The 13,542-nt window shown below is 32.3% G+C and overlaps 1 protein-coding gene across 1 annotated transcript; it reads left to right on the forward strand.

The window, feature by feature from the left end:
* Positions 1-11,197: 11,197 nt before the first annotated feature.
* Positions 11,198-13,330, forward strand: LOC141701906 (trimethyltridecatetraene synthase-like). Its single transcript, XM_074505528.1, has 2 exons — positions 11,198-12,196; positions 12,559-13,330. The coding sequence occupies exons 1-2, from the start codon at positions 11,270-11,272 to the stop codon at positions 13,186-13,188; spliced, it is 1,557 nt and encodes a 518-aa protein (XP_074361629.1). The 5' UTR covers positions 11,198-11,269; the 3' UTR covers positions 13,189-13,330.
* The last annotated feature ends 212 nt before the right edge of the window (positions 13,331-13,542 follow it).

A 13,542-nucleotide genomic window follows, 5' to 3' on the forward strand; every position in this document is an offset into this window, starting at 1 on the left:
ATGTAGTCAACACAGTCGTGAATCAATTGTTTACCAACCCAAATTTTGTCCCAGTGAAAGGGCCTTGATAAAAGTTATAGGTAATTTGGTCAAAAGCCATCCACTATCTCAAAAGAATTAATTACGACCAAAATAGACAATGCACTCCACACACAAATGTTTTCCAATATGTGTCCACGTTAGCCACTAACTACAATAAAAATGGACTCTTTTTATTTGTAAAATTAATGGAAACGCAGGGGTCATTAACATTTACTCCCTCCGTCCCGTTAAACGTTTCCCCATTTTACTTTTTGTACTGTTCAGGGTAAGCGATGGACTATTAATTACGTCTAATTTATAATATCAAACATAGTTATGAGTGATTTTGTGGGATTCGTGCATTGACAAATGTGTCCAACACAAATAAGAAACGTTTTTGGGGACGGAGGGAGTATTATTCAACCATCAATAAGAACCACCAATAAGAAGAGCCCATTTATATGGCAGTTAGTAACTATTGTGTGTTTTGTGGCCCACGATAAAAAATCTCATGTTATTAATTGTCAATGGCAAAAAACACGTGCTAAAATTTGATGCATTATAGGAATAATAGCAGCAACTAGCGACCAGTTGTGTTACTCCCTCCGTCCCGTTAAACGTTTCCTCTTTTAAATTTTTGTACTGTTCACGGTAAGCGATTCACTACTAATTTACGTCTAATCTATAAGATCAAACATAGTCATGAGTGATTTTGTGGGATTCGTATATATAAGTACTTTAATATAATGAAGTTTTTATATTTAATACTAATATGAAATTAAAAATATTAATAGGGAATTTGTCAAATGCAGGGGGCCATTAACATTTATTATTCAACCACCAATAAGAAGAGACCATTTATATGATAGTTAGTGACTATTGTGTGTACTTGGGCACGCCATATGAAATTAAAGATATACTCTTTATTTATTTATTTATTATTAAGGGAAATGATCTTTCAAAAGTAAATAAATAAGAGAAATACTATTCTAGTAAAATACAATAATGCCGAAATACTAAATTTTAGTTATCACTTAAATTTAGGTTAGCAATCATATTATTGTACAAGATTTTTAACACTTTAGTTTTACCCGAGTTCATTTACCTTTCAGGTTGAATTCTATTACAATTACGTACCTAACCGAGTTCAATTCCCTTTCGGGTTGAATTCTATTACAACTACCTACACACAATGTTGTAAAAATCGGGAATCGGGGAATAGCGGTCAAACTATCGATTTGGGATTAATTGAAAATCGAGGATTAATTGGAGTAAAAATCGAATATATTATAATATTAAATTCAATTTGATATATTATTATGATTATATTAGTTATTTATTAACAAATATTCTATAATTATTCATATTTAAATTAATATAGTATTTTAATTTGAATAAATAATTATATATACCCAAATAAAGAAAAATTCGTAAAGATTAATCGGATTTCAAAAATTGAATCGATCGGGTAATTTGAAGAGGATTAATCGGGGATTAATCGGTTGAATCGAGAATTTTTAGAATACTGCCTATATATCTAAATTCTACTATTAATAAATATTTTTCCCACAAATTTATTAAATTTAATTTTATAATATTAATATTTTAATATCGATCATATTGCTAGTATATCTTGCAACTCCATCCACTTAATTAAATTTATCTTTTCTTTTTCTTTATCGGCCAAGTAAAGGAAAAAGATTGAAGTGATGGGGCAAGTGCTAGTGGCCGGCTCCTGTTTCTGTCTGCTGTTGGCGAGAATGTTTACCAGTGAGTCTACGAGTCTACGTGTCCGTTTGGGAAATCGTAAAATAAGTAACTTATAATTTAAAATATATAAATGACTTATAAGTGATAAGTGAATAAAAACTTATAAGTTACTAGTGACTTGTGCCCACTACGCTTTGGCATCCTAAAAAGAAAAAAAGCTGATTGTATGATTAGATATTACTTTTTATTCCCTTTAAAAAAATGTTGGCCGTCATGTCAATTTTTGTAGATATCCCTTATATATACCCTAACCATTATATTTTTATTGAATAATTTTTTATGTATTTACTTGATGTAACAAAATTACGTGCTGAGCTAGAACGAATCTTTAAAAATATCGAACTCCCACATATAATCTGTGTAATAAAAAAATGGTTAAATTTAATTGGAATAAGATTTCCAACAGTGATTTCGTTAGAATCAAATTTATGTTATTTAGCGTATGTATATAATTTAAAATTATATATCCTTAACATAATTTTTTTAAAAGTGATTACATTATATAAATTTTAATCAATATATTAAATTACAAATATATTAATGTTGTACAATCATTAATTCCTCATATTCTATTAAATTTTATTTCATAGGTTATGATTATTATTGCAACAATTATTATCAAAAAAAATATATTTTAGATCCAAAATTTTAATTTGAATTTGTGTGTCCTATGAGAACTGTAAAAAAACTAATTATCATCTACAGTTTCAACCGTTTCCTTTCTTGACATATGTGCATGTCTTAAAGCCCATTTACTTTTGAGTATTAATTTCAACTAATTGTTGTCTAAATCATCTCTTCAATTGGGTTTATTGCTTCCATCTTAGTCCATAGTCCATGTTCTTGTGTTTTTCATCTTCATTAAAGAATGGGTCATCTTACTGTACTGTGTCATTCTCCTGCAGAATCATTTGCATTTGGAAGAATTGTAAGTGTTTCCTTCATTCTTAAATTGATATTTTGTTCTGTTTGTGTTTCCTTTTACTGTTTGGTCCTTTTGAAATTACCTAATAATTTCTTAATTTTCCGTAATAGAATCTTCCTAGTGGTTTTTTCACTGCATGTCCTGACATCATATCAGAAAGGGTAACTTTGCATGCTCCGAATAAAAAAGTTTGGTCCGGTATGTTATTTAAAGAAGGGAAAAGTATCCTACAGTTAGAATCTCTGATGAAATTTTATGGTGTCACGCCTTACAACATGATTTTATTATCATATCTTGGTGGATCAGACTTAAAAATCCAAATATTCGACTCTTACGGATTGGAAATAGGTTATTTGGAATCATGTACAGATTGCAGGAATGATAGTATTGCTATAGATGTACTGGCTTCTACTAACAAATTTAGTGTTTTGGAGAATTTCACTTGCCATCATTAATTGGTGATTACCACGGCGCCTCGTATGGATGATTATTGGTCTGAGGTTAGTTTTCTTTGTAATACTTAAATGTTTGATTTGTTTCCAGTATTTTATATATTATTTTTTGTTTAGGTTTTGTGTGAGTTTGCATGTTACCAATTAGACTTGAAGGTTGGCCGCCCTAATATAATGCTAGGATTTGAGAGTCATATGTGGAAAATTGGAGTGAAATGGGTGAACAAATGTGCCTATTTTGATCAGATGTGGGATCATTTTCTTCATAGTGCACACATAGATGTTGGTGACACCCTTGCTATGCGTGTAGTTCCTACACTTGATGTATCTGATATGCCCATATTCAAAGTAGTTGTTTTCCCTCCTTCAGTTCTAAAGAAAGATGACTCTGTTCATGGTACCTCTAATTTTTTTAATTTCTACTTATTAATTTCGTTCCTTCATATGTTATTGGCTGACAGTTTTTAATACTGAACAGGTTTAGATGTCATTACATGTTACCAGAGGTTCTATAAATTTGTTACCTTAAATACTTTGGAATTTGGTCATTTGGTAAGTTGTTAAATATAAGAATGTTTGGAGTTAACTACATTCTTGTTTTTCTTACTCCTTAAATATATTCAGGAAATTCCTCATGCTTTTGTTGCGAAATATGGAGATCGGATGTCAAATCCACTTAATATTTATGTTGGTGCTGGTTATCGAACTTCTCTCATGTATTCTCATTCTGATCGGAAAATACATGGTTTAAAAGGTTTCTTTGAGCAGTATGCAGTTTTAGATGAATATGTCATTATTTTTTACTACTTTGGTGAGGCAAATTTCAGTGTGGAGGTTTACAACTCCGAGGGTTTGAATCATTTAGTTAATTCTGATGGTCAATTTCGTGTTGAATTGTTCCAAAAAAATTGTTTAATGAGCCTACTGTGGATGAGGTACCTAATCTTGAATACCTTTCAACTGCAAGTGATTTGGCGAATTTAATTGGTAATGCCCTTGATGAAGACATGCATATAGTATTGGTTAGTGAGAGTACATATAAAGGAGGTATGTTCACTGTTCAGTAAATATAGAATAATCTTTATACAAATTGGTAACATCGTAATCTAACATTGTTGTTGATGAATATTTATTTATTAATCATTAATCTTTAATTTGTAGGTTCAGAATCTGATTTGGATATTAATTCAATTGCACCAGCGCATGACAACACTGACCAAGGTATACAGTTTGTTCATATATTTACAGACCTTATTTCTTAAGTGTTTAGTTATATTTTTTCTTAAATCATCTTGCACTATTAGACTCAGATTCGGATTCAGATGATTCGTCAATGGAGGAACAGCAGAACAACAATCCCATTGGTAACAATTTTTTCTCTTATTCTTTTCATTACTTATAAAGTATTTCTAAATTGGATATATTTTTTTCTTAAAACCTCTTGCACTATTAGACTCAGATTCGGATGATTCGTCACTGGAGGAACAGCAGAACAACATTCCCATTGGTAGTTTTTCTCTCTTAGTGTTTTGATTAATTATAAAGTCTTTGTAATAATTTTCTTTGATTTCCTATTTAGATGATAATGTACCACTGGCTGAGGAACCCTCGTCCTTTGTTGCTGTACTTTCTAAATGTCATTTAGGGAAAAAAAATCATGGTGTGGTAAGTTAACTTATGAAATGATTTGTTTATTGCTAAATATATGTTTAGTTGTACTACTCTTATTCACTTAATGTGTTAAATATTAGGATATTGGAAGAGATTTATTTCCAATTTATTTTGACTGGGGTAAAAGAACGAATACTATCTTGACTTATGGTGGAAGGGATTGGAATGTTGAAGTTTTGAAGACTGGAAGGCGATGCAGATTCGGTATTGGATGGAAGGAGTTTGTTGTGGAAAATAACTTTCTTCGTGACAATCAATTGCTGTTTGTTTATAGGGGAAACTTCAATTTCCTGGTATTGCTTATTAGTTAGTTTCCTCTGTTTAATGAATCTTTATTGTACTTTTAGAATATTTTCAGTTGCGTTCTAATTATGGATGATACAATGTGTTATTGACTTATGTTGTTTATGTATTTGTGTATGACAGTTCAATCTGAATTTAAATATCTATGTGTTTGAATTAGATTTGAAGGATGTATTATAGGAAAAGCTCTTTAATTAATTGCGCAACAATAACCATATATATTTGTTGCGCTTAATTTCTATTTTGGCAATCTAATATAACTCTGATTGCTACTTTGCTACTTATGGATTGAAAACTACTAACATACTCCATAAATAATTAATTGAATCTCTGTTAATTTCTAGGAGTTCTGTGAAACTGAATCCAGGTGATAGGATGAACTTGATGCTTGTTTAATGTACAAAAGACTAATTTAGCAAAATGTAGCATTGGTGTCATACCAAAAATGATTGTTCATATAGTGATATATAATTTGTTACCTCTGCAAGTGACTCCTGAATTAGTTTAGGCTGGTATTCTGAATTATTGCTTATAGTCCTCCTATTATTGATATCAATGACAGTATACAGCCTGGACTTGAATTTGATGTTCTCCTTTTTTATGATAAACTTCATGAAGTACTCCTTTTGTTCAATTGTCTTGAGTAAAGATGGAAATATCATTTTGTTTGTCTATCAAATTAGGAACATAAATTAGTTGTTTAGTTTTAAATTGATATTTTGTTATCTACCAAAATTTTGTAGTTACCTCTTCGAACAGTTCACCCGCTCCTTTCCCATAGCATATTTGAGCGGCTTTGTTTTCCATCAAGACGTCTATCTCACCAGTGTTGTCTCCAGCCCTCAAAAGGATGTTAAACCTGTTTGACCAAATATATGTTTGTCTCAGAAATTCATCAATTTGAGTTAATGTAATTAGTTTATGGTAGATATAAACTATACCATGTTATAGGATATGGAACTTCTTTAGGGCAATGCTTGCAGTATTGTGAGTCATCAACTGTAGTTGTTGGATTATAGCATGATGAGCATATTTTGCGGAACCAATTATCCGTTTCTTGAACCGCGATTACTTTCAAGTTGCAGTAGCATTTTTCTGCATGTACATGTACAGGGTTTTAATACCTCAAACAATGATGCTTAATGTAAATAATAAAATAAGTAATGGATACTAACATCAATGAATTCATCACCCAGGCCTTGTATCTCATTTACTGAAAAAGTTTTTGGTGGTTCTGAACTTATCTTCACATGCATAATATCAGCAAATTATGGTAGTTTTAACCTGCAATTGAATAATATCTAGTAATGTATTGTCTTATATATCACCATATATTCTAAAAAATTGTACTAAATACTGTGTTGAAACCGTGTGGACGTACGCATTTCTCAAATGAACCGCACTGTGATGGTTACAATTAAGATGAAATGAAGTAGCTCCAATATTTGATATATCAATTTCATCTGCATATGTTTATATGAAATTTAGCGTTAAATCCGGTAGGTGTTAAAGAACTATTTTAGATAAACTATTGTATACGTACTTTGCCAGAGAGTTATCCTTGCACATCTTATGATAATTATAATAGGATATTCTCATTCCTCCTGCATTGTTTCGTTGAGCTGTTCAGCAAAAGAATCCCAGAAGGTAACTCTAGCAGATGTCTTGCCATCCGAAATGTAGAATTTCATTTGAGATTGTTGTTGATTTAGCTTGTTAGTGAATCGGGAAATCCTGAGTTGCCGATCTTGTATAACTCCTATGACATCTTCAGCCGGATAAGATAGGAATTAAAATCTTAATGTTTCAATTTTTGAAATATCAGGATTTTAGTTTTTAAAAAACTTACCTGTTAGATAGGTTGTCTGTTCAGATAGTTCCTTCAAATCACCAAGGTCATAGAAATCAAAAACAAACTTCTCTATGGCTACTTCATTTTCATCGATATCCACTATTTTGGTATCCTTTGACAACACTATTTGTATATCTTTCATGACTAGACGGAATTTTTCTTCAGCAAGATAGTCTTTAACAATAATTTTTTTGAAAATATAACATTTACCCATTTCAATAGCAGGCTCTAACAGATCAGCTGCAGATGCAGGGACAAAACCATGAATCCTACACTTCTGAAATACAAAACTGAGAAGTTAGCACTTTATATATAGATAGACTAATCATTAAAATAAGTCAGTGTGTTAAGACAAATTTATTTCCGATTACCTTATTATCTAACAGCAGCATATTGAATGGCTTGAAAGGAGCACCTGTTGTTTTGTTGTATCCTCTCCAAATATTGAGAACTCTTGCAGGCACCCTTCAATCGTATTTTCCTTTACGTAATTCTTTAAATGAATCATACATTTTGCTCTCCATTCCGGATCAACTTCCTACTGGGTTATAAGAATTGTTGGGTATGTTACGGATGAATTGTTAACACTTGGGAAGGGCACACCTAATTCAAAACACAAGTGTAAAAGTTTTTTTAGGGAGTATGGATAAAAAAAAGGATATAATATAATAATATACCTAAATGTAATTGTTAAAAAAAAACATGTAGTTCAAGAAATGTAGCACTGTTATGTGACAAAAGGACATACCACTAACAGGAGTTGAAGTTTGGCGCATTCGAGCTTGAGAGTTTGACGCAGAAACAGGTGTGCTGCTACAATAGCCTGCAGAGAAAAAAATTAAAAAAAATTCTCTATAATATTACATATTATACAACACAAGTAGAACACCTTTCATTTGTAGAGGAGCCGTACTGTTGCACATTCGAGATTCATTGATCGTAGTTCGGCGAATATTTCCATTTTCAGGTTTCCTTAATGTTACATTACTCGTTGTAACAGATGAACTGTTAACACTTGAGAAGGGAAGACCTATATCAAAATTAAAGGTATTATTAGACAACTTAAAATTTATAAAGAGGAATTAGCGTAAGACAAACATAATATCAATTGTTCAAAATTAAAATTTCAGGTACCATTATGATAACCCACAAGGACAGAATAATTTAAGACAGAAATACCTTTATGATTAGCAAAGTTAGAAATATCTGACATAGGAAATCTAATAGGAGCCGAGTTTAAATTTGATTTGTATACATTTGCACTCCGTGAGTTACTTGATTGCACACAACTACATGATAAGATAAAAAACATTAATTTGATGTTCAAGAATGATGCATTTGTATTAGATATAATATACGTACGAATTCAAAGGCACATTGTGATAATTTCTTGACAATTCTGGATTGGAATGGTGATAATTCCTCCTCAATTCTGAAGTGGAGTTCTGTCCTCCATTTGGGTCAGTGAAATCCATACTTGAAACAGGACACTCTGAATAATTTTTGACCAAAAAACTATTAATAATTCTTAAAGAGAAAACAACTACAATAACATGAGTTTCCACAAAATAAAACACAATATTTACTTAAATCTTTAACCATAATCAATTACATCAACAAATTATATAAAACATTATCATCCAACAAACCAAATGATAAAAGCATAAATTCTTACCTTTGACAATAACATTACTGATATTCTTGGAGGGTAAAATGTTACAGTTCTCTTTGTTTCCTAAACAATTCTTCCTGTATTTTCGTGTGTGGGAACTCTCTTGATGATAAAGCATAAACATTAGGAATCCATAAAGAGAAAGAATAGTAACAAACATCTATATCAATACATACCTCGATAATCTTGAAGAGTACGAAAACTATTTAACGAGAAATGATCATAGCTTGCCTATAAGTAGTAAGGACAAAATTCAGTACAGAAATTAAGAAATAAGATGAGTAATTAAGTACACGAAAGAACACAATTTCAAAATCTTACCTCTTTCATTGACGGAGTTAGATAGTAGAATAACTAAGAAACAGAAAATCTGAGGAAAAGAGGACAGAAAATCAGAGGAAAAGAGGACAGAAAATACTGTTGAAGATGTTCAGTAAGTTTGATTTCCGTAAAAGAGGTCTCTTAAAGATTTGGAATGAAGGACAATCCTTATCCAGAGTAACTTAAATTCAAATTGTGAAATGAGGTCTCTGAAAATGAAGGAAGGGAGAGGAAGAAAAGCAATGGGAGTACACTTGCCCAATAAGAGGGATGTGAAGAACCGTGTATATCACTTTCTACGGAGAGAGTGAAGGAAGAATGTTGTCTGACTGATATTAATGTCATTATGTGTAATTATGTAATAACTTCTAGGGTATAGGATGTAAAATGTGACAACATTTTTATGAATTTAATGGCATTTTTTGTAAATATATATAAAGTCATGGAGTATGGGGTGTAAAAAGCCTTGTAATTTGTGGAATCAGGATTTATGATATATATAGATATAAGTGTTTATATAATTTACTTATAAGTCAACATTTTTTTACTTAAATGAACTAAAATAAATAATTTTTAAATACAATTTTCTTAATTTGTGAATATTAAGTTATAAAAATATTTAAAACATAGATTTTAATATTAAACTTAATAAAAAAGGTAAAAGATCAAAATAAGTTAAGAAAAAGTACGTTGTCACTAACATTCAGTTTATCAGCTTATAACTTGTAAATTCGACTTATAAATTGGATCGACAAACAGTGTCGATAAACTGTTACGGGATTATAAGTCATAAGCTCACTTATAAATCGTCCGCCAGACATGCCCTATGTTATCAAACTCCAATCTACAAATGGAAATCTTTAACAAGAATTTCTAGTGTAATTTCCCTGCAATACATGCATCAATTTCCCAATCCTTACACCATTTGACTGGACCTCATGACTCAATTACAATAATACCATTTAACAACTAACTTATCAGAATATATTAGTAGAAGATCCCTTTGTCAGAATATATTATTACAAGATCCTAATTAAGGTCATCTTCTAACAATAAGGGGATAAGTGCTTATTTAACAATTAACATCCTATCAAATAAAAAACTCTGTCTGACGGGGTCTAAGTTCAACTTCGTGACAACTCTGAGTATCTTAACATTTTTATTTGAAATATAAATAAATGTTATTTAAAAATCTTGAAAACTCAATCTTATCTATTATTGATTATTTTCAATTTCAATAGACATAAATTGAATTGGGCAATGACAATCGGTATCACCAGTTGAGAAAAGAGTAATGCTATCTAATTCAAAATTTGTCCAAAATAATTATAAAAATGACGTGGCATTACACATGTCGAAATTTTATTCAGTAAAGAATATAAATATACGTGAGATTTCATATTATTATGAGAAAAATTACCATTTAGTATAAAGCATTTGGGAAAATAATTTGTAACAGGGGACTCTAGCATTTTCCTTACGGAAAAAAACTCAAAATCTTGTAAGTAATGAAATATGACCCTTTATATCAGTTTTTAATGCGTTTATGGGAGCTAAACGCATAACAAAAAAGCGTGTTCTAACAAAATTCAAAGGCCCATTTTCACGGCCCAATAAAAAAACCGAGGTTTTATAAATAATCATAAACGCATGATTTTTTTTGACGTTTTTTCGTGATAGCAAAGACCATTTTAGTAGTTATGATATAAGTAATGCTGGATGTACAAAATTTTATGTACAAAAAATTTGTACAAAATGACATGTCAATTGATATGAGATGTTTTAATTGAGACTGTTGATGTAAATGCAGAGTCCATTTTAATTAAAACGTAACACATGATATTTTGTACAAATTTTATGTATCAAATTATGTACACCAAACATTTTCTCTAAAAATATATATCAATAAAGCGTACACAATATTTCGAATGACATGCAAAAATTCTAACAACTTCTAAAACTAAAAAGAAATGGAGCAACTTCTAATACACAAGAGAAGAAGACTCCGCGAAAATTAGCCACGAGAGAAGACTGAAGAAAATTCAAGCTAATATGTCCTACAATATATTCTTGTGTAATAACATAGAAGGTACCTGGCAAATCAAGTAGTAGACTTTTACTAGTGAAAAAAGCAATTATAACAACTCAAATTATAAAAACAAAACCAATTATTCAAATTTAAATATTACTATAAATACCCCTCCACTGTCTCCAAATATGATCACCACACTTGCAAGTTCAAGTACAAAAACAGTAACACAACATTTAAGCAACTTCCGCAAATGGAAGCTTCAACTTCGGCTACATATGCAGCCACATGGCTTTCGATTCTAGCGCTCTTTCTTCTAGCCAAATTTCTCCGTAACCGCAACCGTAACCGTAACCGTAACCGAAAGAATCTTAATTTAGCACCAGGCCCGAAACCATGGCCTATTATCGGCAACCTAAACCTCATTGGAGCATTACCTCATGTTTCAATCCACGAGTTGTCGCGAAAATACGGCCCCCTGATGCAGCTTCAGTTTGGTTCGTTTCCGGTGGTGGTGGCCTCATCTTCCGAAATGGCGAAAATTTTCCTCAAAACCATGGACGTTAAATTTGTTGGACGTCCGAAAACAGCCGCTGGAAAATACACTACTTATAATTACTCTGACATTACGTGGTCACCTTACGGATCATACTGGCGCCAAGCGAGAAAAATGTGCTTGATGGAATTATTTAGCGTGAAACGACTCGAATCCTACGAGTATATTCGTGTTGAAGAAATGAAGACCATGATTAATAATATTTACGAATTGTGTGGGGAAGGCTTAGCGCTAAAAGACTATCTTTCGACAGTGAGTTTGAATGTAATTAGTAGAATGGTAGTGGGGAAGAGGTATTCAGATGAGACGGAGAACGCGGTGGTGAAGCCAGACGAGTTTAAGAAGATGCTGGATGAGTTGTTTTTGCTTAATGGCGTGTTTAATATCGGAGATTCGATTCCTTGGATTGATTTCCTGGATTTGCAAGGCTATGTGAAGAGGATGAAGAGAGTAAGCAAGAAGTTTGATAGGTTTTTGGAGCATGTTATCGACGAGCATAATGAGAGGAGAAAGAATAATGAGAATTATGTGGCTAAAGATATGGTGGATGTCTTGCTGCAGATTGCTGATGATCCTGCTCTGGAGGTTAAGCTCGAGAGGCACGGTGTTAAGGCTTTTACTCAGGTAAAATTTGATATTAATCCCACGGAAGGAGAATTTATGATTATACCTCCTTAGTCAGAGTCTGTCACTTAAACGCGGTTTACCTTGGTTCACATGGTTTGCGGGCTATTATGTGAGCCCATAGCGGCGACTGATTACCTATGATAGAAAAGCAAAATGATACTAATCCATATGAAACTCGAGTATTGTTAGGGAGTTGGACTTGTGTCCTCTACCAACCTGAGCTACGATATCATGTTAAGTAATCAGACTATCTAAAATCTTAAACTGTTAGAGGAAAGCCCAACTAGATCTATATATAGAATAGAAATATATTGAATTATCGGAGTACTCATCTACTCTTTATTTGACATATTTTTTAGGATCTTCTTGCTGGTGGCACCGAGAGTTCAGCTGTGACAGTAGAATGGGCCATCTCACAGCTTCTGAAAAAACCTGAATTATTCGAAAAGGCAACCGAAGAACTAGACCGAGTTATCGGGAAAAACAGATGGGTAGAAGAGAAAGATGTACCAAATCTCCCTTACATTCAAGCCATTGTCAAAGAAACAATGAGACTGCACCCTGTGGCACCAATGCTCGTTCCACGTGAGTCGCTAGAAGACTGCAAAGTAGACGGATACGACATTGTCAAAGGAACCAGGATTCTGGTGAGCGTATGGACAATCGGACGCGATCCAACATTGTGGGAAATGCCAGATGAGTTTATGCCAGAGAGGTTTATTGGCAAGGAAATAGATATCAAAGGACATAATTTTGAGCTACTTCCCTATGGTTCCGGGAGAAGAATGTGCCCTGGTTACGCTTTGGGACAGAAGGTTATTGAATCAAGTTTGGCCAATCTTTTGCATGGATTCAAGTGGAAATTGCCAGGATCAATGACAGCTGAGGATCTGAACATGGAAGAAATTTTTGGGCTTTCGACTCCTAAGAAAATCCCACTTGTTACTATTGCTGAGCCTCGTCTAGGACATGAAGTCTATTCTCTTTAGTCTTTTCCCAGTAAATTTCTTATACTTCTACTGTTTTTCTTTATATATGAATGTAACAAGCTTTAGTTTTTCTCCTCGTATTCTCTTTCTGAGAGGATGTGGAACGATAACGAATAAACTTTGACAAGTAACTATTATTTTATAGTATATTTGTAATCCGGTCAGGGGGCAAGCGTTACAATACCTTTCCACGGTATGGTATTGATGCAACAATCGTTTGAACCTGACCATCGATACCCAGATTAAAAAGGTATGAATCTTGATAACTATTATATATTGATATACTCCATATAACTATGGATGTTTTAAGAAGAACAAAACAAGAAAAAGGAAAAAAGAAAGAAATAGAAACTC

This window comes from Apium graveolens, unplaced genomic scaffold (genome assembly GCF_009905375.1).
Source record: "Apium graveolens cultivar Ventura unplaced genomic scaffold, ASM990537v1 ctg4468, whole genome shotgun sequence".
Classification (NCBI taxonomy): Eukaryota; Viridiplantae; Streptophyta; class Magnoliopsida; order Apiales; family Apiaceae; genus Apium; species Apium graveolens.

Bases quoted from the DNA above. Each gene is read 5' to 3' on its own strand.
- LOC141701906 (XM_074505528.1), top strand. From the start codon at position 11,270: ATGGAAGCTTCAACTTCGGCTACATATGCAGCCACATGGCTTTCGATT. The intron at 12,197-12,558 runs GTAAAATTTGAT...CATATTTTTTAG, and splicing joins GTGTTAAGGCTTTTACTCAG to GATCTTCTTGCTGGTGGCAC.